The sequence below is a fragment of the Armigeres subalbatus genome, chromosome 1 (assembly GCF_024139115.2).
Source record: "Armigeres subalbatus isolate Guangzhou_Male chromosome 1, GZ_Asu_2, whole genome shotgun sequence".
Lineage (NCBI taxonomy): Eukaryota > Metazoa > Arthropoda > Insecta > Diptera > Culicidae > Armigeres > Armigeres subalbatus.
Window position 1 is genome coordinate 34,787,979 of NC_085139.1, and position 22,552 is coordinate 34,810,530.

Genomic DNA, 22,552 nt, shown 5'->3' on the forward strand with positions numbered 1-22,552 from the left:
ATCGCTTGCACCACTTGTGCACCACTCTCTTTGACATTCAGTCACTCACTCAGTGGGGGTTGTGATACCCCCATCTCCCATTTTTATCCACTCTGTGCACCTCCTGTGCATCGTTTGGGCGTGGAACACCCGGCACGTCAAGCGTGCCTAACACTCACCTACCCAGGCTTTGATACTGTCAATAGGTCTCCGTAAGGTACTTTGCAGGCAGCACCCACCTATTGACATTTCGAGGCCCAGATAGTCCTCAGCCAGTGTGATGGTCTCCCCATCCTGCAACGGGGCGGCACCACTTACCTTACATGTCTCCGATTTCTGAGGTGCCGCAGAAGCATCAACCCCCCGACACTCCTGCCAGACGCAGCGAGACTTTCGTGTCCCCTACTTCTGAGGTGCCGCAGAGGTATCTGCCCCCCGACACTCCTGCCAGGCCTCACCAGACTTCAGTCATTCTAACACTACCGACTATGCGTACCATGCGAGACTTACTTGTGTGCTCACCCATACACTCGGTCCCTCATTCTGTGGGAGTATTACGAGTAATACCCCCAACTCCCATTCGCTTGCACCACATGTGCACCACTTGGGGGTGTGTGGGTACCACCCACTGCCACCCGAAGCAGCCCTCACTCTGTGGAACCTCCACAGGCTCCGTTAACGACCTGACTAATTGTTTCACCCCCCAGGCCATTCATCCCTTCGGCACGGGTCGCCTGACATCTTGGGATTCGGGGTTAGGGGCTTGTATGCTTTAAGCGGCACACGGTCGCTTGATAAGGTTTGCTTGCGGATATGTGGTTTTTGGGAGGGAATTAACAGCGCCCCCTGTTAACCCCACCACCTCCTAGGCAGAACCCCCTGACTCACAGACAGCTGGGGAGGGGTCGTCAAGCCCTTGGACATGGTCCCTGCTGCCCCCACATTACACACTACATGGAAGAACTAAACTACCCAAAAGTGAGTTCAATCCACGCAACTTCGCACTCCCGTACGGGAAGCCAAATTTAAGTAAATGGGGTTGAAGTAATTTGCCTTTACTCGACTGCAGGCTGCAAACACAAGGTTGGCTTCTTGTATCGAACTGGCGTCGATGCATTGTTTTGCTTCTTTGTCCTTAATGAGAGGATGATTTAAAATTTAAAAAGTAAATTTTGAAATATTCAACGCTGGGTACTTTTTTTCTTCTGTGTAGGGTGGTTCAAAAAATTGATTTTGCTTCACAATACTCATCTGATTTTGTCTCATGTTCTGAGTGTCCTACGAAAATTTGAACTGATTTGGATGGAAACTGAATAAGCACAAGCCGTTTCAAGTTTGCATGGACATTAGTATGGGGAAATTGAGTTTTTTTTTTCTTCATGCTGATTACAGCGCTTTCCCATTGAGCTTAGGTGAAAAGAAAGCCTACATAGCTAAAAGTAATACTCAAGAGCTTTCACTCAACGAAACCCGCATCTTAATTCGCCTCAATAATTTGTAATCGAACTCGCCATCTTCGGATTGGCAATCCTACGCCTTTGCTCTCAAAGGCCCCCAGGCTGATACCATCTACGATTTTCAATCAAGTGATATCAAATTTACTGCCATTCTATTGTCCAATTATTTAACTATCTAATCTTTCTATTGTTATAAATCAATTCAAGACGATTTCAATCGCTAATTAACTACATACAATCCTTTTACTCAAAACCACTTCAATCGAATCGGTTTCAACTAGCTGACGCGTCGAATGGTCCCTCTCTCGGATCACCTGGCCCCATCTTGCGTGTAAATTAATTAGCGAAATAACAAGTCCAACAATTAAGCTTTTCATTGTTTCCGACTGTTGGCTGGTGGCGTGACATCGAGATGATGATTATATGGAAAATGGTCTGGGAACTGAAGACACGTACACCATTATTCGTTCCGTTCGGTCTAGCACGGGTCACACCACACACGACAAATCATCAATTATGCTCAAATGTTCATGCTGGATTTTCAAGCAGTGACACCGAAATTCTGCCATACGAGTTAAGTATGACCGAGTTCCGTATGTTTACCATGGCTTCAGCTCCACCGACAACGGAGTGCTCGGTCATGGAGATGCTGGGTATTTAACACCTTACGAAGTGGAAACTAATTGAAACCATATTCAGACCCACTTCGTTGGAAAGCAAACTGAGCATCCGGCACCGAATATCCAAGCATCTACAGGAAACAACGGACATTGCCGTTTGGGGTGTTGTACCAAATGGCATTAAACATTCGACACGCCACAAAGAAAGTGAGCTCCACCCACGATAGCGGGAACAGCTGTTGACGAAGAAGCCCTCCATGATTTATGGTCATAATCCAATTTACACGTGCATAATGCGGATAAAGGCTGTTAAAGTTCTTTGAATCGAATTAAGCAGTTAGTATAAAACTAATTTTCACAAGAGCAATCACAAAAATGGACAGCGTCCTCCCACCGAGTAGACTCATTATGAATTCTGAACAGAAACGGAGGGCAGTTTTTCTCAATTCGCAATCCACTTCATTCTACCAACCATTAAATGGCGTGGCACATTGGCTAGTTGTGGTGTCAAGATGTTCTTCTAGCCGGGGTGCTGTATCAGGTTACAATATTATGGAGTCTGTTATATGAAGCTTTTGTAAATAATCTACTGATACTATAGCGCCACAGATAAGTGAACACAAGACTTTGTTCGGTGTAATCAGTTGTATCCTAAAGGTCAAATAGCAAATACACCTCACTCTATAGGCTAGATCTATTCCTTTAATCGGACCGGAAAAATTAGAATATTAATATTAATAAAATGGAGCACAAGCTTGAACTGGGAGGGGTAGGAAGTGACTTCAAAAGTTGATATCGATATAACGATACCCGAGCAACACAAGTCAGATAAAAATGATTGCAGCAACTAAATTGTGACTTAATCTGGTGACATATGTATTGCTGGGGTAACCTGCTTATCTTCCCTATAACGCCGAAAATATCTCTGAAAAGAATTTGGTAAACCAGGAATTACAACAAAAATGAAATCAAAAATTTCTAATTTTCAAATTTTGAGAACTGCTGAATTCGATGCCTGAATTAAACTCACTCTCTGTACGGCAGAAAATCTCTGAACAAAACGGAGCTAAAACCTGACAAGATGAAAAGAAAATATGTTTGAACCTCAGAACTGCTAAATGAACAAAATCAATCTACTCTCTTCCCTATTTTTGAATAAGCAGAAACTTAGATTAAGGGCACACCATTGAATCGGTGTTAACCGTTTTTTTGGAAGTCCATTAAAGGACAATTTAGCCTGATTTAATTTATGAACGCAGTGTATATGGTGGTTTGAATACATTTCTAAACTAAAGGACCACGCGCCTCCATCGACAGACACTTGACAGAATGTAAGTTTTTCACATTGTTCTCCTATCCAATATTCGATTGTCTGTGACATCCGAGTACAGCCTCAATAGATGAAACTCTGAAAAGTGAAAATGTCATTCGCACATTCACAAGCAATGGAACTGCATAAACTGCGTTAAATGGAAGCAAAAAGGCGTTAAGAAGAACAACCACCATTTAGTAGTCAGTTCGAGTCATTCAGTCAGTCATGGTATGGTGGTGGCTTGAAAAACAATTAACAAACTTAATTGAAAGCGCAATTGTCAATTACGGTTCATGTCGCCATCAGCCCGCGTGCCCTTTGTTTCTGGTTTGCCGTTAGTTGATGGCACTTGATGGTGCGGCTTTCAGCGGCAGTTGGAATCGTAAGAAACTTTTATTGTCGTCGCACCAGATTGCAGCTTGTTCCGGGTATTACATAAAGTCAGCTGCAGTACTTTTTCACAAATGGTTATTTAGTTTTCGCTTTATCCATTAAAAACTAATAAACTGCATTAGATCGGGTAATCAGATTGGTCTATTGTTTCAAGTATTGAGGAGATATTTTGTTCCAACAGGATGAGAATCTGTAAACCGGCAAACACGTCGATGAGCCGAGCTGACTATTACGGATCGGCAAAACTCACCCTCTCACACACGGGTCCGTATCACAAAACAGATATACGTCTTCACCGTGGAATGTGGTTCTCTCTCGATTTTGAAACACTAGCCAACCTAGGAATGGGAGGCAAGCTTTACTTGACAAAAAAAATGGAAAAGAAAATTGCGAGGAATACGCTTTTTTGAAACAGATACAGAGAGGAAGCAAATAAAAGTCAAGCCTATCAAGCTACAACTCTGAAAGTCCCTGTCATTCAACAGGATACCCGATCTTCTCCTGGAGTACTAGTAGGTGGTTGAAAATCCCAAAAGTTTTGTCATTGGGGTTCAAGTGCGAGTCTGGTGCCATTCTAGGAACATCCAAAATCACAGCTCTGTTCCAGTTTTACGTTTATACAGTTTACAATAACAACAACACCAGCGAGCACCTCAACACAATCAAGTTGAGATCTCAGATAAAGTGGCTCCATCTGGGATTGTGGATTTTATCTTCAATACATTAGAAATATCACCCGCAATAAGAAACATGGATAATTGGCCGGGGTTCTGCTAAATCGCACCAAGTGCCAACAAACAATTAGCAATTTTTCCTGCCCAAGCTTTCAGTTAGCATATTTTATTTATTTATTTGGGGGAAATGACGGCTTTGGCAAGTTTTGTTCTATTATTGTCAGGGAGGTTTTCTATAACTAATCATGCTCAAATTTAGCCTAAACATTCTTTGCATATCAAAGAAATTGTGGCCAAATTTCATAACATTTTCCCCTATTTTTTTTTTCCTCGTTTGTCGGGTGAAGATCACTGCGTCCAGATTTTAGGACTATTGTGATATACCCTTTTACTGTGAAATACGCAAGTTATCTCAGTAACATGTTTGTCACTGAGATACCTTGGTATCGACTGAACTCAAGACCATCTATTATTGGTGAATAGAGATCCTGAGTTACAGTATGTGACTCCCCCATTCTGGCGAGACTAGCTTTATGAAGCCAACCACGTCCTTGGGGGATAAGATCCATATGTCAGCAGGCCCTAAAAAGGGCTTGCTGAGAACTTTGAACCTACGTTGGGTGAGTGCACTGCAATAGCAGAGGATGTGTTCTGATGTTTCTCTCTCCTCGTCACAGAAGCGGCAATTTGAGGTTTGGATTGCTCCGATCTTTTGTAGATGGTATCTGCAGGGGCAGTGTCCAGTTATTAGACCGGTGTAGATGTTGAGATCCCTTTTGTTGAGACCTAATAGTTGTTGGGTTTTCTTGGGGTTAATCGTTACGAGCCTTTTGGATTGGCTCGTATGGGGAAGTGCATTCCAGTTTGATGTGATTTGACTGACCATATATTTGTTCAGTTCCATTTTTACAGAGCAGTCTGAGATCCCGCAGAAGGGCTCAGGGCCAATGAACCTTTCATTAGATCCATTCCTGGCTAGCTCATCAGCAATCTCGTTTCCCTCTAGACCCGTATGTCCTGGGATCCAATATAGGTAGACTCGATTGCGTATGGATAAGTTTTTCAAAGCCAGAATGCATTTCCCCTATTTATTTATTTATTTATTAATTTTTTGTCGAAAAAACAGTCAAAAAAAGTCGAAAGTCGAAAAAACAACACTCTTCGTTAAATAGTCTGCAGCATAAGTCTAATGGATTATTTTGACCGTAATGTGTGCGGTAGCCACGGATCCGTAACAGTTGACGATTCCTGAGTTGACGAGACGGTGCATGAAATCGAACATTCTCCAGGATGTAACGGCAGTCTATGTTGCACGTTATGGCGTCTAAAATAAACATCCTCTGAAGCATCACTCGACGGTCTGCCAAGTCAATCAAAGCACAACGATTTCGGTATGGAGGCCGGTTTGATGGATCGTTCCATGGTACGCGGCGCAAGGCGTATTTGATGAAACGTTTTCGTATTTTCTCGATGCGTTCAATGTGAACGGAATGATAGGGAGCCCAGATTTGCATTCCATACTCTAGTATGCTCTGAATTAATGCACAATATAATGATTTGAAAGCATGGACATAATCGAACTGTGCTGTATTCCGCCGTAAGAATCCAAGCATAGCATTGGCCTTAGTGATAGTTAACTGATAAATGATCCGTAAAACGAAGCTTACTGTCGAGAACGATTCCAAGGTCTTTGATCGATGTAACCCTCTGAAGCGCTGTGTGAAGCAGTCCGTGCAGTGCCCTATTCGTCTAGCACTGTATGAGTGAATGCCATTACTGCCCATGATTTCATAGTTGACGTATCAACCATTGCACTTGTCGATGTAATTGGGATGATTTACGGACAAACATCACACATTTAACACATTTCAACCCGTAGACACTTAAAAGAGATTTGAATCATGCAACGTATCGATGTTACAGCGTTTAAATTACCCTTGTGAACGCGTAGTAAGTCATATTCGCTGAAATTCTGAATGGTAGATACGTCAACTATGGAATCATGGGCAGATTAGGTTGGATGCAGGGGGTAATATGCGATGCATCGCGCCTCCTCTGCATGTAGTATGAATGTAAATAAACAATCCCACAATTTTTTTGTTAGTCAGCAGTAGTGTAGATTAACCAATATTCTACAAGATTCCAATGCGAACACTGTTACACTTCACGCAAATAAAAGCGTTCATGAACTCGTGAACTAACAATTTTCATTTTTCATTTATTTAGTTAACATCTAAACAGATAACACTGAATCAACAATTTGACGCCACAATGCACGGTTCGAGGCCGCATCTCTCCATCCTCGGATACGCCCCACGCTCGCCAAGTCGTTCTGCACCTGGTCTGCCCATCTCGCTCGCTGCGCTCCACGCCGTCTTGTACCTGCCGGATCGGAAGCGAACACCATCTTTGCAGGGTTGCTGTCCGGCATTCTTGCAACATGTCCTGCCCATCGTACCCTTCCGGCTTTAGCTACCTTCTGGATACTGGGTTCGCCGTAGAGTTGGGCGAGCTCATGGTTCATTCTTCGCCGCCACACACCGTCCTCTTGCACACCGCCAAAGATGGTCCTAAGCACCCGTCTCTAGAATACTCCGAGTGCTTGCAAGTCCTCCTCGAGCATTGTCCATGTTTCATGTCCGTAGAGGACAACCGGTCTTATGAGCGTCTTGTACATGACACATTTGGTGCGGTGGCGAATCTTTTTCGCCCGCAGTTTCTTCTGGACCCCGTAGTAGGCCCGACTTCCACAGATGATGCGCCTTCGTATTTCACGACTAACGTTGTTGTCAGCCGTTAGCAAGGATCCGAGGTAGACGAATTCCTCGACCACCTCGAAGATATCCCCGTCTATCGTAACACTGCTTCCCAGGCGGGCCCTGTCGCGCTCGGTTCCGCCCACAAGCATGTACTTTGTCTTTGACGCATTCACCACCAGTCCAACTTTTGTTGCTTCACGTTTCAGGCGGGTGTACAGTTCTGCCACCTTTGCAAATGTTCGGCCGACAATGTCCATGTCATCCGCGAAGCAAATAAATTGACTGGATCTGTTGAAAATCGTACCCCGGCTGTTACACCCGGCTCTCCGCATGACACCTTCTAGCGCAATGTTGAACAGCAGGCACGAAAGTCCATCACCTTGTCTTAGTCCCCGGCGCGATTCGAACGAACTGGAGTGTTCGCCCGAAATCTTCACACAGTTTTGCACACCATCCACCGTTGCTTTGATCAGTCTGGTAAGCTTCCCAGGGAAGCTGTTCTCGTCCATAATTTTCCATAGCTCTACGCGGTCTATACTGTCGTATGCCGCCTTGAAATCAACGAACAGATGGTGCGTTGGGACCTGGTATTCACGGCATTTTTGAAGGATTTGCCGTACAGTAAAGATCTGGTCCGTTGTCGAGCGGCCGTCAACGAAGCCGGCTTGATAACTTCCCGCGAACTCGTTCACTAATGGTGACAGACGACGGAAGATGATCTGGGATATCACTTTGTAGGCGGCATTAAGGATGGTGATCGCTCGAAAGTTCTCACACTCCAGTTTGTCGCCTTTCTTGTAGATGGGGCATATAACCCCTTCCTTCCACTCCTCCGGTAGCTGTTCGGTTTCCCAGATTCTGACTATCAGTTTGTGCAGGCAAGTGGCCAGCTTTTCCGGGCCCATCTTGATGAGCTCAGCTCCGATACCATCCTTACCAGCTGCTTTATTGGTCTTTAGCTGTTGAATGGCATCCTTAACTTCCCTCAAGGTGGGGGCTGGTTGGCTTCCATCGTCCGCTGAACTGACGTAGTCATCTCCTCCGCTGCCTTGACTTTCACTGCCTGTACTCTCAGCGCCATTCAGATGTTCCTCGTAGTGCTGCTTCCACCTTTCGATCACCACACGTTCGTCCGTCAAGATGCTCCCATCCTTATCCCGGCACATTTCGGCTCGCGGCACGAAGCCTTTGCGGGATGCGTTGAGCTTCTGATAGAACTTGCGTGTATCTTGAGAACGGCACAGCTGTTCCATCTCCTCGCACTCCGCTTCTTCCAGGCGGCGTTTCTTCTCCTGAAAAAGGCGGGTCTGCTGTCTCCGCTTCCGTCTATAACGTTCCACGTTCTGCCGGGTACCTTGCTGCAGCGCGACCGCCCGCGCTGCGTCCTTCTCCTCCAGAATCTGTCTGCACTCTTCGTCGAACCAATCGTTCCGTCGACTTCGACCCATATACCCGACGTTGTTCTCCGCTGCGTCGTTAATGGCTGCTTTGACTGTACTCCAGCAGTCTTCAAGAGGGCCCTATCGAGCTCACCCTCTTCCGGCAACGCTGCCTCGAGATGCTGCGCGTATGCAGTGGCGACATCAGGTTGCTTCAGTCGCTCTAGGTCGTACCGCGGCGGTCGTCGGTACCGAACATTGTTGATGACGGATAGTTTTGGGCGCAGTTTAACCATCACCAGATAGTGGTCAGAGTCGATGTTAGCGCCACGATATGTCCTGACGTCGATAATGTCGGAGAAGTGCCGTCCATCAATCAGAACGTGGTTGATTTGTGATTCTGTCTGCAGTGGTGATCTCCAGGTGTACCGATACGAGAGGCTGTGTTGGAAGTAGGTGCTGCGAATGGCCATATTCTTGGAGGCGGCGAAATCAATTAGTCGTAGGCCGTTTTCGTTCGTCAGCCGGTGAGCGCTGAACTTTCCAATAGTCGGTCTAAACTCCTCCTCTTGGCCAACCTGAGCGTTCAAATCTCCTATGATGATTTTGACGTCGTGGCTTGGGCAGCTGTCGTACTCACGTTCCAGCTGCGCGTAGAATGCGTCCTTATCATCATCAGTGCTTCCAGAGTGTGGGCTATGGACGTTGATTATGCTGAAGTTGAAGAACCGGCCTTTGATCCTCAACTTGCACATTCTTTCATTGATCGGCCACCACCCGATCACGCGCCTTTGCATATCGCCCATCACTATGAAAGCTGTTCCCAGCTCGTGTGTGTTGCCGCAGCTCTGGTAGATGGTATGATTACCTCTAAACGTTCGCACCATTGATCCCTTCCAACAAACCTCCTGCAGCGCTACGATGCCGAATCCACGGTCCTTGAGCACATCGGCGAGTATGCGTGTGCTCCCGAGTTTCCAATCGCTAGTCCCTTTTTGTCGCAGTGGTCTTCGCCGATGGTTCCGGTCCGTACTCTCTTGTTGATTGTTCGTTGCTTATGATTTTTTAAAGGCTGGCTTGCAGGGCCTGACACCAAACCTCCTAGATTTCCGGAGGACCATTCCTCCTTATTTCCGGTGGAGCATGGTGCACAGTTTCACTTAGAGTCCCTCGCTGGCACTCGGACGATGATCAGCCGCCCTAACATGGAGAACAGACGCTGTTGTGAGCCGATCCTGACATGGAGAACAGACGCTCAATTAGATTTGCACCTCCGGAGAGGAGCAAACCCCCCTTCCCTGTCAGCATACGACCATAGTTCCCACCGGGGTTGGTTACCCGATCTTCCCTAAGGTTGCTCGTATCCCGGCCAGCACCGCGGGGAGGTAGGGATAGGAGTTGCTGGGTAAGAGGCTAAGGACCGCGAGATGGGGTCTATTTTATTCCTTCAGGTACGCGAAGTACCAATGGTACGCTTTACCCAGCATTTGCCGTGCCTAATAAGTCCACGGTGTATTTTTTCGGGAACAACAGTCACGGATTCGGGAATACAGTCACGTTTTCTGGAACGTTCTGGAAAACGTGACTGGTGTTCCCGAATCCATGCGTTAAATTACGGTGTATTTTTGCTGGTTCACGAATTCGGGAACGTTGTTTTTTTGCGTGTTGCCAAGCGGGGTGGCCCGCCTTTTCCAAGCGACTTGGCCCAGATAATACATCTTAGGTAGGCTTGATTTTTTCGTTAATGACAGACTTACCCCCCCTCTGGTTGGATGTCGTCGAGCGCTTTTGCATGAAACCATGTTGATTAGGGTGGCTCAAATTAGTATGGGAAAAACTTTGTTCAATTTTTTTGATGAGCCGCCCTCTTATCCGGTTCTATTTGATGCCCGGATGCTCTGGACAAAATTTCAGCCAAATCGGTCAACGTTTGGGCGGTGCTAAACTCGTTGGAAGTTTATATGGAAAAATGTATGCAGAAACATCCAAAAACAGTAAATTGTAGCTGGACTTCACAACTTACCATGAAGAACTATGATACTCATTCAGATCTTGTAGAATTTAATACAGAATGTTATGCAGAAAATCGCGAGAAGTTTCGAGTTTGCCCGGCTAAGTTATTAGCATTTCTCTGCAGTGGGGTTTGAGCAAATTTCGTTTCTTTTACCTTTGAAAAGAAATAAATTCACCCCTACAACACTCCAGTAAAATGCTAATATCTTTGCGAAATAAACTCTAATCTTCTCGCGGTTTTCAGTATAACATTCTGTATTTTATTTCACAAGAACTGAATGAGCATCATGGTTCTTGATCGTAAATTGTGCCGTCCAACTGCAAATCACTGTTTTTGGATGTTTCTGCATACATTTTTCCATATAAACTTCCAACGAATTTAGCACTGCCCAAACGTTGACCGATTTGGCTGAAATTTTGTCCAGAGCATCAGGGCATCAAATAGAACCGAATAAGAGGGCGGCCCAAAAATATCCGCATTGCTAAAAGTGACTTGAAGAAGCCGGACGGAATAAGACGGAAGACTTTCGATGTAGCTTTGATCCAATGGAGGAGGATTGTCGTCATGTACTGAGCGGAAGAAGCTGGCAAACAAACTTGCTGTTGCGTCAGGTGATCGGGAGGAAAGCGTACGATAAATGATGTCAACAGGGATATTGTTCGACCCCTTCCGTTTTTTAATGTAGGCCCAGAATGATGAAGGATCATTCTTCAAATTTGCTTGAAGGCTTTCCATGTACTCATGGAACCGACAATGCTGTATATTCTTCTTCAGCAAACCGCAGATTTGCCGCGTTCACTTTAATTCTGTTTCGGATAAACTTCTTCCTGCATTTCCGCAGACGATTGCTAAGATTCCGGAGCTGTGGCGTCCACCAGGGTTAATTGTACTTCTTAGATGATCGGCAAATTTTGATCGGCACGTTTTCTCGGATGATCTGTTCGATGGTTCGATAGAACGCAGTAACAGAATCGTCAATTGATTCCAGTCCAGGGCAGCAATCCGTGCATTGACGATTTGATAATCACACCAAATCACAGTATCATAATGTGATATTTATTTGGTCACAAGTGTAATGTAATGTCAACCGATGTAGACTAGTCTACCCGGCAGACGTTGCCCTGCATAGTAGGCGATTATGGGAAACTTCCATACAAATCTTTATTTTAGTTCTTCACGATTTACTCAACCCTTTCTCGTAATACTTGTTTTCATGTAATTGAAAAACTCGTTGGACTGACCTTTTTTCAAGTTCGATTTTTGAATTGTATTAATCAAAAGCATTACAGATGGCCAAATTGAATTGCTCACCGATATTTAAATAATTTTCCAAACATTCATCGATGTTATTTTTCTTGTAAATTTATGAGCTTTCAGTTTGCGGTTCTTTAATTGTTTATGTGTCTATTATACCATAGTGGATATTTTTTATTTATGTGACATATTTTTCTTTTTGGAGGTATTTTTCGCCTAATTATATCTGATAAAATTTTGTAAAAAATATAGAATAGTTTGCCAGTCTATATATTTAATATATGTATGTTCAATATTTTTATAGTCTGCATAAAAGACTTCGTCATATTCACAGTCGTCAGGTCTTTGATGCGTATGTTAAAATAAAGAATATTCAATTGCCGTGTGGAATGCCTAATTTTTCCACAATGGAGTTATTGATTCATTTACACCGACATCTTCGCAGATATTTGTTAATAAAAAGTCCGGAAAACAATTGTTTCTGTTCTTAACGTCATTAATTAGGTTTAGCTCTTAGCACTTTGCTCCAGTCGAAACAAGCGCAATCTTCAATAGTTTGCAGTAGCCATCGATCAAGTAAGTGAAGTGCGGAGTTTTAAAATGTAAATTTTACGTATCTAGCACGGATTCGAGCAAATCCGAGAATTTAGTTCTGTGTTGATTACGCGATTGATCGTATTTCGATTAGCAAGCATAACGGTCGCCTGATCCGAGATATTTTGTTTTGATCTGTACGGTTCGGAGAGTTAATCAAATATTACGCGATTCTATTCGCATTTCATATAATTCCCTCCCTTAGATCGCATCACTCACCAAAGTGAATCCAAATTAAATATCCTAGTTGCCTAATACCACATCCCAAGACAACCGTGGAGATGCAGAGGTGTTGAACTAACAATCCTTCTTTCGTAGGGCGAACGGGACAAAAGGTCGAAAAGGACAAAAGGTCTATCAAGATCAAGTTGATCACAAGTTGGGTGTATCTAGGTTTTCTGAATATCACTTCGATCAGTCAAAATAGTGCACGTCACGGAGGCGCCACGGGGGCGCACGCATTGAAAATACACCGGCGTATAATACACGCCGGTGTATTTGATGTTCGGCGTGCACAATTTTAACAGATCGGTGAAATTTAGAAATCTCAAAGTGGTACTCATTCAATGAATTTTATTTAATTGTTAAAAATTGTGAAAAACAAAAGAGCAGTGTTTTTGCTAACTGTAATGGGCAACTCAGGTGCGAGATTGATTCTCTCCGTTTCAATTTCTTGTCTATTTCAAACTTTTGTCCCTTTCGACCTTTTGATCTTATTGATCTTTTGTCTCTTTCGACCTTTTGTCCCGTTCGACGTTTTGCCCTTTTGACGTTTTGTCCTTTCAACCTTTTGTCCCTTTCGACCTTTTGTCCCTTCGACCTTTTGTCCATAACCCTAGCATAGAATTCTTGCGCAAATCGTAGATCAGGCCTGCCCAACCTTTTCAAGTTACGGGCCAATTTTTATAATTCCCACTTGCTGGCGGGCCAGAACATATTCGGTACATAACAAAATTATCAGTGTTTATTTATTCACTAAAAAAACGAAACACGATTTGAATGCTTTCAAACAACCGTTCTTGTTTATTTTTTTTTTTTCGTCGCTGCATTAGGGATCCATTTGAAACATTTCAGGTAAATTATTCACATCGGTAAACGGTGATGAAAAATGGGAATTTTGTTACTTTACCAGCCAGCCTTTACCTTTGCCAGATAGTTGCTCCCTGTATACTACCGTCCCAAGCATAGTTGTCCCATGTCGTTTTTAGTTGATGACCTTCTTGCTTCCTGATGGCCAACAAAAGAATTCATCAACGGATTTAAGATCTAGAAAGGATTGCTGGCAAGCCTAGCCATGAAGTCTGATAGAGAAATAGCTTGTCTGAAAAAAATGCGACACCGCCAGCATAGAGGGAATGGCATCGTAAAAACGACATGGGACAACTGTGCTTGGCACGGCAGTACAGGGATCAAAGCTGCCAATTTCTCTGTCATTCGAAGATGACCATCAATTTGTCTTATGAAGACAGCCTTCTTTGCCACGTTTTTCACGTCAGTATTTTCATCGTTTGTTTGTGAGAACTTGTACTCTTCAACGTGTTCCGCGCAAACTAGTGCTACTGAAGGAGGCTTTTTCCTTAGGACACACGATGTACCTAAACAACAACCGAAATGCTTTCCTTAACAAGCTCTTCGTCCTGGAAAGGTTTCACCCGTTTTGCCAAAATATTACCAACAGCAAAATTGGCCCGTACTGCATTTTCTGACTTCGTATTCACTGTATCATTTTTTGAATCAATTATTGGAGATTTAAATTGACTGAGCACTCTACCTTTGAACTACCGTAATCTGAGAAAGTGACGTAATAGCCAAATTACAACATGCATGTTTGCCATTTTTCTGTTAAAGAGCTCGATGAGTACTACTCGTTAACACCATTTTTGGAAAATAGCGTATACGTCACTTTTTCAGATTACGGCAGTGAAGCTCTACCAACTTTTGTTCTTTACCTGAGCCAAATATCATATTTCATACAATGCTTGGATTCAGATTTTATTCGTTGAATAAAGCAAAACTTTCTGAGAAAGTTAAGTAAACCGGCTCTTTTTTTTAACGTAAACGTAAACTACTCGTGCCAGCTTTAAGGAGCGTCCACAAATTACGTAACGCTTAGAAGGGGGTGGCCTAAATGTGACGATCCATACAAAAATTTCAGATGTTTCATATTTAATGGATCTTCCTTTATTCAAAAAGGGATGTTCTACATCAATATTTTGTGTCTTGAGATCACTCTATACAATCATTTCAAATTAGATATAATATAATTTTTCGTTTCGAGATTTGATTTAAAACTTACGTATTTAATAATGAATAATTAAAAATAGTTTCCCGGGCCAGCTGGAAAAGCTGACGGGCAGAATCTGAGTTAATTTTTCATACACGCCGCGGGCCACAAAAAATGGAGCCGAGGGCCGAATCCGGCCCGCGGGCCGTACGTTGGGAAGCCCTGGTAGATGGAGCTGAAGAGATAAACATTTCCACGGTTATTGTAATTGCAATCTACAAGTAAACGGAACCGATTCTTTCCACACACCTGGCCACGGAATCTGTGTCAAAAGGTCGAAGGTCAAAAGGTCGAAGGACAAAAGGTCGAAAAGACAAAAGGTCGAAGGGTCAAAAGGTCGAAGGGTCAAAAGGTCGAATGGACAAAAGGTCGAAGGGTCAAAAGGTTGAATATGCATCATAACGTCGAAGGTCAACAGGTTGAAGGACAAAAGGTCTAAAGTACCAAAAGACAAGAAATGAGTAGTGAGTGAGAAGTGCGTAGTGAAAAGTAAAAAGGAAGAAATGAGATGTAGAAAGTGACAAGTAAGGAATGTGATATAAGGAGTGATAAAAATAAGAAGTGAAAACGTAGAAAGACGAAGGGAGAAAAAATATACGGTAATAAAGAAAAAAGAAGAATAAAAAAGAACGGAAGGAGAAAAAAAAACAAAAAGAAAGAAAGAAGAAATTAGACGGAAAAAGAAAAAAAGAAGGACGAAGGAAGAAAGAAGAAGGAGAGAAGACATAAGGATGCAAAAAAAGAAAGAAGCAAGTAACAGGGAATGGAAAAATATAAAAGAAATAAGGAACAAATAAAAAAAGAAATAAGTGAGAAAGAAGAAAGAAAAAAGGAAATAAGAAGAAAGGAAGTCAGAAGGAAGAAAGGAAGAAGAAAGAAGGAAGAAAAGAAGAAGGAAAAAAGAAGGGATAAAGAAGGATGAAAGAAGAAAAATGGAAGAGAGAAGCAAAAAAGAGTGAATTGATGAAGAAAGGAAAAAGAAGGAAGAAATAAAAATACAAGCAGAGAGAAAGGAAACAACAAGGAAGTAAGAAAGAAGAGATAAAGAATGAAGAAAGAGGGAAGTAAGAAATAAGTAAGAAAGAAGGTAGAAAGAAAAAAGAAACACTAAAAAAAGGTGAAAGAAAGGAAGAAAGAAGTTAGAATGAAATAATAAGTTAGAAGGAAAGTAGAAGAAGGAAGGGAGACACAAGGAAACAAAAAAAAAGTCGACAGAAGAAGCAAGTAACAGGGAAGGACGAAAGGAATATGGGGGGAATAAAAAACAAAGAAGGGAGAAATAAGGAAGTAAAAAGGAAGAAGGCAGGAAGAAAGAAGGAAAAAAGAAGTTAGAAATAAAGAAGAAAAAAGGAAAAAAGAAGGGAGAAAGAAGGAAGAAAAAAAGGAATAAAGAAGAAAAAAGAAGGAAGGAAGAAGAAAGAAGGAAGAGAGAAATAAAAAAGAAGAAAGAAAGAAGGCAAAAAGAGTGAAGAAAGAATGAAGATAGAAGGAAGAAAAACTGTTTCTTGAAAAACTGAAAAAAGAAAGAAAGATGGGAGGAAGCAGGAAGAAAGAGAGTAGAAAGAAGATAGAAAGGAGGAAAAAAAAGGAAAAAAATAAAGAAGGAAAAAAGGAGAAAGAATGAAAAAATACAGAAAAAAGAAAAAAGAAATAGGAAAGGAAGAAGGTGGAAATAAGCAAAAAAGAAGGAAAAAAGGATGAAAAAATTAAAAAAGAAGAAAGAAAGAAGTTAGAAATAAGGAAGATGAAGTATGGAAGGAAAAAAGAAGTAAGAAAGAAGGATGAAAGGAAAGAAGCATATGGACGTAAGAAGGACGAAGGAAAAAGAAAGGAGGAAGAAAATAGAGGGTAAAAGGAAGACAAAATAATAAAGGAGGAAGAAAAAGAAGGGTCTTTCTTAAATTTGACCCTTTTTTCTTTGACCTTTAGACGCATTTTTTTTCGTTTCGACCTTTTGTCCCTTCGACCTTTTGAACCTTCGACCTTTTGTCCTTTCGACCTTTTGACCTTCGACCTTTTGTCCTACAACCTGGCCACGTTCTTACGAAATAATTGACGGAGGCATTCCTTACCTTAAACATTAATCCATACACTTTTCTCGATAGTTAGCCCGGTGATCAATACATCATGAGTAAAATTCTCTCATATGATGAAAATGATCCATATCTTTGAATAAATTTGAAAAAAATTGTGGGCAAAAAAACGTTTTGCCATCTTCAAAGGAATTCCTGGAGAATTCCCGAAGCAATACCTAGAGAAATCTAAGAATTTATTCGGGAAATCGATTGTGCATTGCATTGTAAATTATTTTGAGAAATTCCTCGAAAATTTGTATCCTTTTCTAAATTAGTAAGAATTATTCAAATCAATTCCTGAAGGAACCTTGCGAAAGAATTTCGGGTCAATTTTCAAACGAATTTTTAGAGGATTTTCCAAAGAATCACTGAAGGAGTATATCCTAGGAATTATTTGCATATTTTCTAAACTATCCCTGGTGGAATTTCCAAGATAAGTCCTGAAAGAACTCCTGAAGGAATTCCTGAAGGAGTATCTGAAAGGATTTTCAAAAAACAATCAAAAGAAATTTGTGAAGGATTTTCGAAAGAATTCCCGAAGAAATTTCGAATGGATTTTCCAAGAGGAATTTTCAAAGGAATTTCTAAAAAAAATATTCTAGAAAGAATTCCTATATGAATTTTAAAAGGATTTCTCAAAAGGAATCTTTACCGCATTTTTTGTAGGAATATCCGGAAGCATTTCTTAACCCTTTCTTAACGGCTGGGTCATATTTTCCCAGCGTACTGGGCATATATGACCTATCCGTCCTGAAAGGGTTAAGATGTTTTCTAAAGTTTTCGTAAGGAAATTTCCAAATGGATTCCTAAAAAAATCCCAAGGAATTTCTGAAACATTTTCCGAAGGTATTTCCAATAGAAGCATGCATACGTACTACAACGTTAGTGGCGCTGTAGTCATTCAAATTATTTTGCCATGCCCATCATGTTATTTGGTTTTGGTTTCATCACCAACATCGGTTTGATATTTAAAGCATCGATTCTTTGGCTGCTAGGTCCAAGCCAACTAGATGGTGGTCATGCGAACGGGAGCGATATGACTGCCGTAATCTGAAAAAGTGACGTATACGCCATTTTCAAAAAATGGTATTAACGAATAGCAGTGCATCGAGCTTTTTAACAGAAAAATGGAAAACCTGCTTGTTGCAATTTGGCGCTTACGCCACTTCCTCAGATTTAGGCACAAAGCAATCTTATACTTTTGCATCAACCGTATTGCTTTTCCGTTAGGCCCTCCTTAGCCGTGCGGTAAGACGCGCGGCTACAAAGCAAGACCATGCTGAGGGTGGCTGGGTTCGATTCCCGGTGCCGGTCTAGGCAACTTTCGGATTGGAAATTGTCTCGACTTCCCTGGTCATAAAAGTATCATCGTGCTAGCCTCATGATATACGAATGCAAAAATGGTAACTTGGCTTAGAAACCTCGCAGTTAATAACTGTGGAATTGTTTAATAAACACTAAGCTGCGAGGCGGCTCTGTCCCAGTGTGGGGATGTTATGCCAATAAGAAGAAGAAGTATTGCTTTTTCACAAGCTTTTTCATATTTCTTTATGGAAATTTTCATATTCTTTTGTTGCTCTTTATTGATTTTTTCATGGAAAGTTTAAATTTTTTCGTGGAAAAAATAATTATTTTGAGGATTTTTTTTAATTGTTTTTTGCTAATATCGATTTATTTATGGAAATTTTGTATTTTTTTAGGTGGAGCATTTTGATTTTTTTATGGAATTTTTTTTTTTATAATTGCAATTTTTGCTTTTAAAAGTGCTAATTTATTTTTATTCTGTAAAATTCTTAATTGTTTGTGAAAGTTTTGCATTATTTGTGGATATTTTATATTTATTTTTATTGCTCATACCCTGATTTCTTTATTGGCATTTTCCTAATTCTTTATGGAAAAATTCTGATTTTTTAAGGAGAATTGTTATTTAAGTCTTAACTAAATTTTCGGAGAAATTCCTAACAAAATTCTTGAAGATATTTCCAAAGAATACCTGAAGACATCTTCAAAATATATTACGAAGATATTTCCGAGAGATTTCCTTAAGAAATTTTCGAAGAAATATCTAAAGGAATTTTTGAATGAAATCATGGAGAGAGTTCTGAAGGCATTTCGAAACAATTCCTGTGATTCCTTATTTTTCCATTTCTGAAAATTTTTTCGTAGGAATCCCTAGAGCATTTTTTGACGGAATACATGGAGGAATTCCCGATGGAGTTACTGAAGGAATTTTTGATTGAATAACTGATTTATACATGTACTTGCTGAGAAAATTCTGGAGGTATTTACAAAAGAATTTTTTGAGTAATTTACGAGAAAAATTTGAGGCCAATCAATTCATTTGAAAAAGGTTTTTCGTAACATTTACTTGTTTGAATGGATTGTTTTGCTACAAAAATCAATACAAGGCACGTTTGGAAATTAATGTAAAGCACCTGGAAAAATCATGTAATATGGATTTATTCAGATGAGCTGCTCTAGTTGCTAAGAAAACGCCAACCGGAAGAGGAGTCTGTAAGCTTTCCGAAAGACGTATTCGTTTAGATCTAGAAGAAGTTTTTCTGGTTGTTATTGCTGGTGTTGTTCATCTAGTTCGTGTTGTGTCAAGAGGGAATATAATTCATACAGATTTTTTGGTCCATTGGAAAGGGAAGATGAAATCAAGTCGTTTCTCAGTTCAACAGAAGCTATTAAGCTAGCCCTGGTAAATGTCCCTAGGTTTAAGCACCATTCTTCGCTCTTTGAAACGATAACGAAATAAATTATATTGGACTTCTCAGCCCCTTATTTTTTCCAGTTGATCCATTCTTTAATCTCCAATACGCTACCAAAAATAGGCAACTATTCATCACTACACCTTAGAAGATTTAAAAATATTTTACAAATAGCATGTGGTGCATTGTGTTTGGAATAATTTTTTAATATGTTGCTTCCAATGTTTGGGCTGAATTTAAATAAGAAAATTATTTTGAGCTTTTTAGTGGAATGTCTTCACTTGTCATAAGACGAGTTTATACAATCCCATTGAATTCCACCACTTAATTGTATCTTGACAGATACGTATTTCGACCTCAACAGTAAGGCCGTCTTCAGTGTCTTGTACTTGACTCGAGTCGAGAATCAATCCACCCCCCCCCCAGACTTATACTTACCCCCTATGGCGGTACTCTTGTTACATGATCACGTGTATGTATGTAGTCAACCGTTCGCGCCTCGCGGCGAAGCCTACTCGGGGTGCTATTTACCGCCGTTTCCACAGGTGTGTCCAAAAATGCTAAGATTTTATTTTTCATTTCTGTGGCGTATGTTTAGCTGTTGTTGGTGGCATTGATGAAGCCCCGCTCAATGTTGGTAATTGTGAGTAATTGTTTCGCAATGTATATTGTTGAAGCTCTTGAAGCTTGTTAACATCTTATGATTTTGCATCAATGTGTGCTCAATGTTCTCTGAGAAGCTTTTCAGAGACATTGACAATGCATTGCAATTTAGTTCATGAGCGAAGTTTTCCTGGCAATCATTGCAGAGAGGCACCATAAAAGTGCGATCCATCGTCGCCGTGATCAACCGTAGTCACTCCTGCGCAGAACCTCCTCCTCCCAAACCTTGGTAATTATCCAGTGCAACGCTCTAGCCAGTGCCTCACCATCGTGGGCTTTGTTGTTTTCAGCCGGCCAATATCCGCCAGGATTTCCTAGAGATCCGAAGCCGGATATCGTATGTCCTGCACGCATGCTCTCAGGTTTATCACCACACCGCCATCGTTATCTGCCACATCGCAAATTGTTCAATCAGTAAGGATGGCACTTCATCACTTAATTGTAATTTTAGCTATCTTAAAGACAATAAAGGCCAATTGAAATTATCTTTTCCACTCATTCATGAACATCGTTTCCAGTTGTAAAGGTAAATGCTCTGTAGTCATATTATTGTGAAAGTGCAATCAAGTTACTCATATTACAAGCAGCGTTGTATTTCTTATCAACAATCTAATCATGACCTACGTCAAGTTTGACTCATTCAGTTTATATCAGATAACTGCTTTCAATGATAATGGAGTGAAAGGTGTTACTTAGAGAGGAACTGATGGGATACAATTAACGCGCACCTGGCTCTAAATCTACGAAATGTAGCTGCATTATTTTCTGAGCAAAGGTTAGGATATCGCTCCATAGTTTGAGCTGTGCGATGTTATTCTACATCTGGAGAATTTTTAACAATGTTGTTCTATAGGCCAATTTGATTTCAATAGTAAGAACGCTCATATGTAGTGAATCAGAACCCGAATAATCCATTTTCAGTGGGTTTGTGCATTTCGGAAGAAAATTGCGAGAACAAACTCATGACACTATATAACTGTCGCCTCACCTGGGTGCTTGTTTGCAGAGTTTCGATACCCTCTATAAAAAAAATCAGTTCGACTCTAATTTCACTTGTAAATAAACCGAACATCCAAAACTAGAGTTGTTCCAAACGAACTTTTTCCATCTTTAAACTTTTTTGACCTGAACATTTAACCGATTGGCATTTTGGCAGTTAAACATAATCTCGTACAGTTCCTGAATGAGGGGAAGTGTGAGCTATCAGCCGAGATCTGATCGACCGAAGTGTTAGAAAGTACGACGAAGGATTAATTTTAACACAATCGAATACCACCATCAGCTTATCTCACGGAAGGATTAAACGATTAGGGAAACTTGTTCTTCGCCCCTTGACATATTGGTAGAGCCGTAGTGCCTTTAGCGAGAATAAGCCCTGGACGAAGCACTCGCCTTAATCTTATTGATCCCATTTTATATCATACTAAGCAGTAGTCGAAAATTATAGAAATCTGGTATTACTTTGTGAAGAATCACAAAGTTAAAAGCCTATTAAATAAGTGACCTGTGACTGATTCGATAGGCTGAATTCGAAATTGGGACCGCAGGACATAATATTCGTTGAGTTTCTTTTTTGTTCTGCGGATGGAAGTTTAAAATTGAAATGTTACTCACTCGAATGGAATGTGTGCCAGACTTGTTTTCACCTTGCGTGCTTTATTCCATTCTTTTTACGACTTTTTTACAACCCAAAATAGGAAGCTAATCTACTGCAGACCACCTGGATTTATTTCTCTTTCACTGATGCTTTATTATCGCATTTCAATTTTCCCAGGACCCACCTGTTCCAGTGCCAAAAGTGAAACCCACACCTTGCGACAAAATGCGCCCAAGCACAACGCCGGTGGTCATCATGAGCTACACCGCCATCGTCCTCAGTCTGGCCTGTGTGGCGTACGGTTCGGCGGGGCTTGGATCCAGCTCGGGCACATCGGACCATTCGCTGTTCAGCAGTGGGACCGCGGGCGGCGGTGGTAGCTCAGAATCCGACATCGGGGACGACCGGGGCCAACAGGAGATCTCCCAGTCCACCTACCAGCACTTGCTGGCTGTGCGTTCGCCCAAGTACAACTTCGGACTCGGCAAGCGGAGGTACGTCATCGAGGATGTTCCCGGAGCGAAGCGGTTGCCCCACTACAACTTCGGGCTGGGAAAGCGAGCCAGGTGAGGTTGAATAGGTGATGGGTGGACAGGTTCTTAACGAAAGATGGTCTTTTTCAGGAACAGTTTGTTGGACTACGAAGAAGATAATGTACCCAGTTGGAGCGATGACTATTCCTCACTGATATCGAAAAATGCTCTGGACTATGATAGTGATAAGGATCAATCGGCAGAGAAACGTTCATCAGGTAAATGAAAATTTGTAAACTAGTTTGAAATTT

General features: G+C 41.5%; 1 protein-coding gene across 3 annotated transcripts in view; it reads left to right on the plus strand.

Moving 5' to 3' along the window:
* The window catches only part of LOC134208272 (allatostatin-A), a 140,146-nt gene that overhangs the window by 106,832 nt on the left and 10,762 nt on the right, over positions 1-22,552 (plus strand). For 2 of the 3 annotated variants that reach the window (XM_062684300.1, XM_062684299.1), the window contains exons 2-3: positions 21,946-22,334; positions 22,392-22,519. In XM_062684300.1, the coding sequence (XP_062540284.1) occupies positions 21,994-22,334; positions 22,392-22,519 (469 nt within the window). In that variant the 5' untranslated portion in view covers positions 21,946-21,993. The remainder of the gene's footprint in view (positions 1-21,945; positions 22,335-22,391; positions 22,520-22,552) is intronic. The other variant, XM_062684301.1, reaches the window with a different exon arrangement.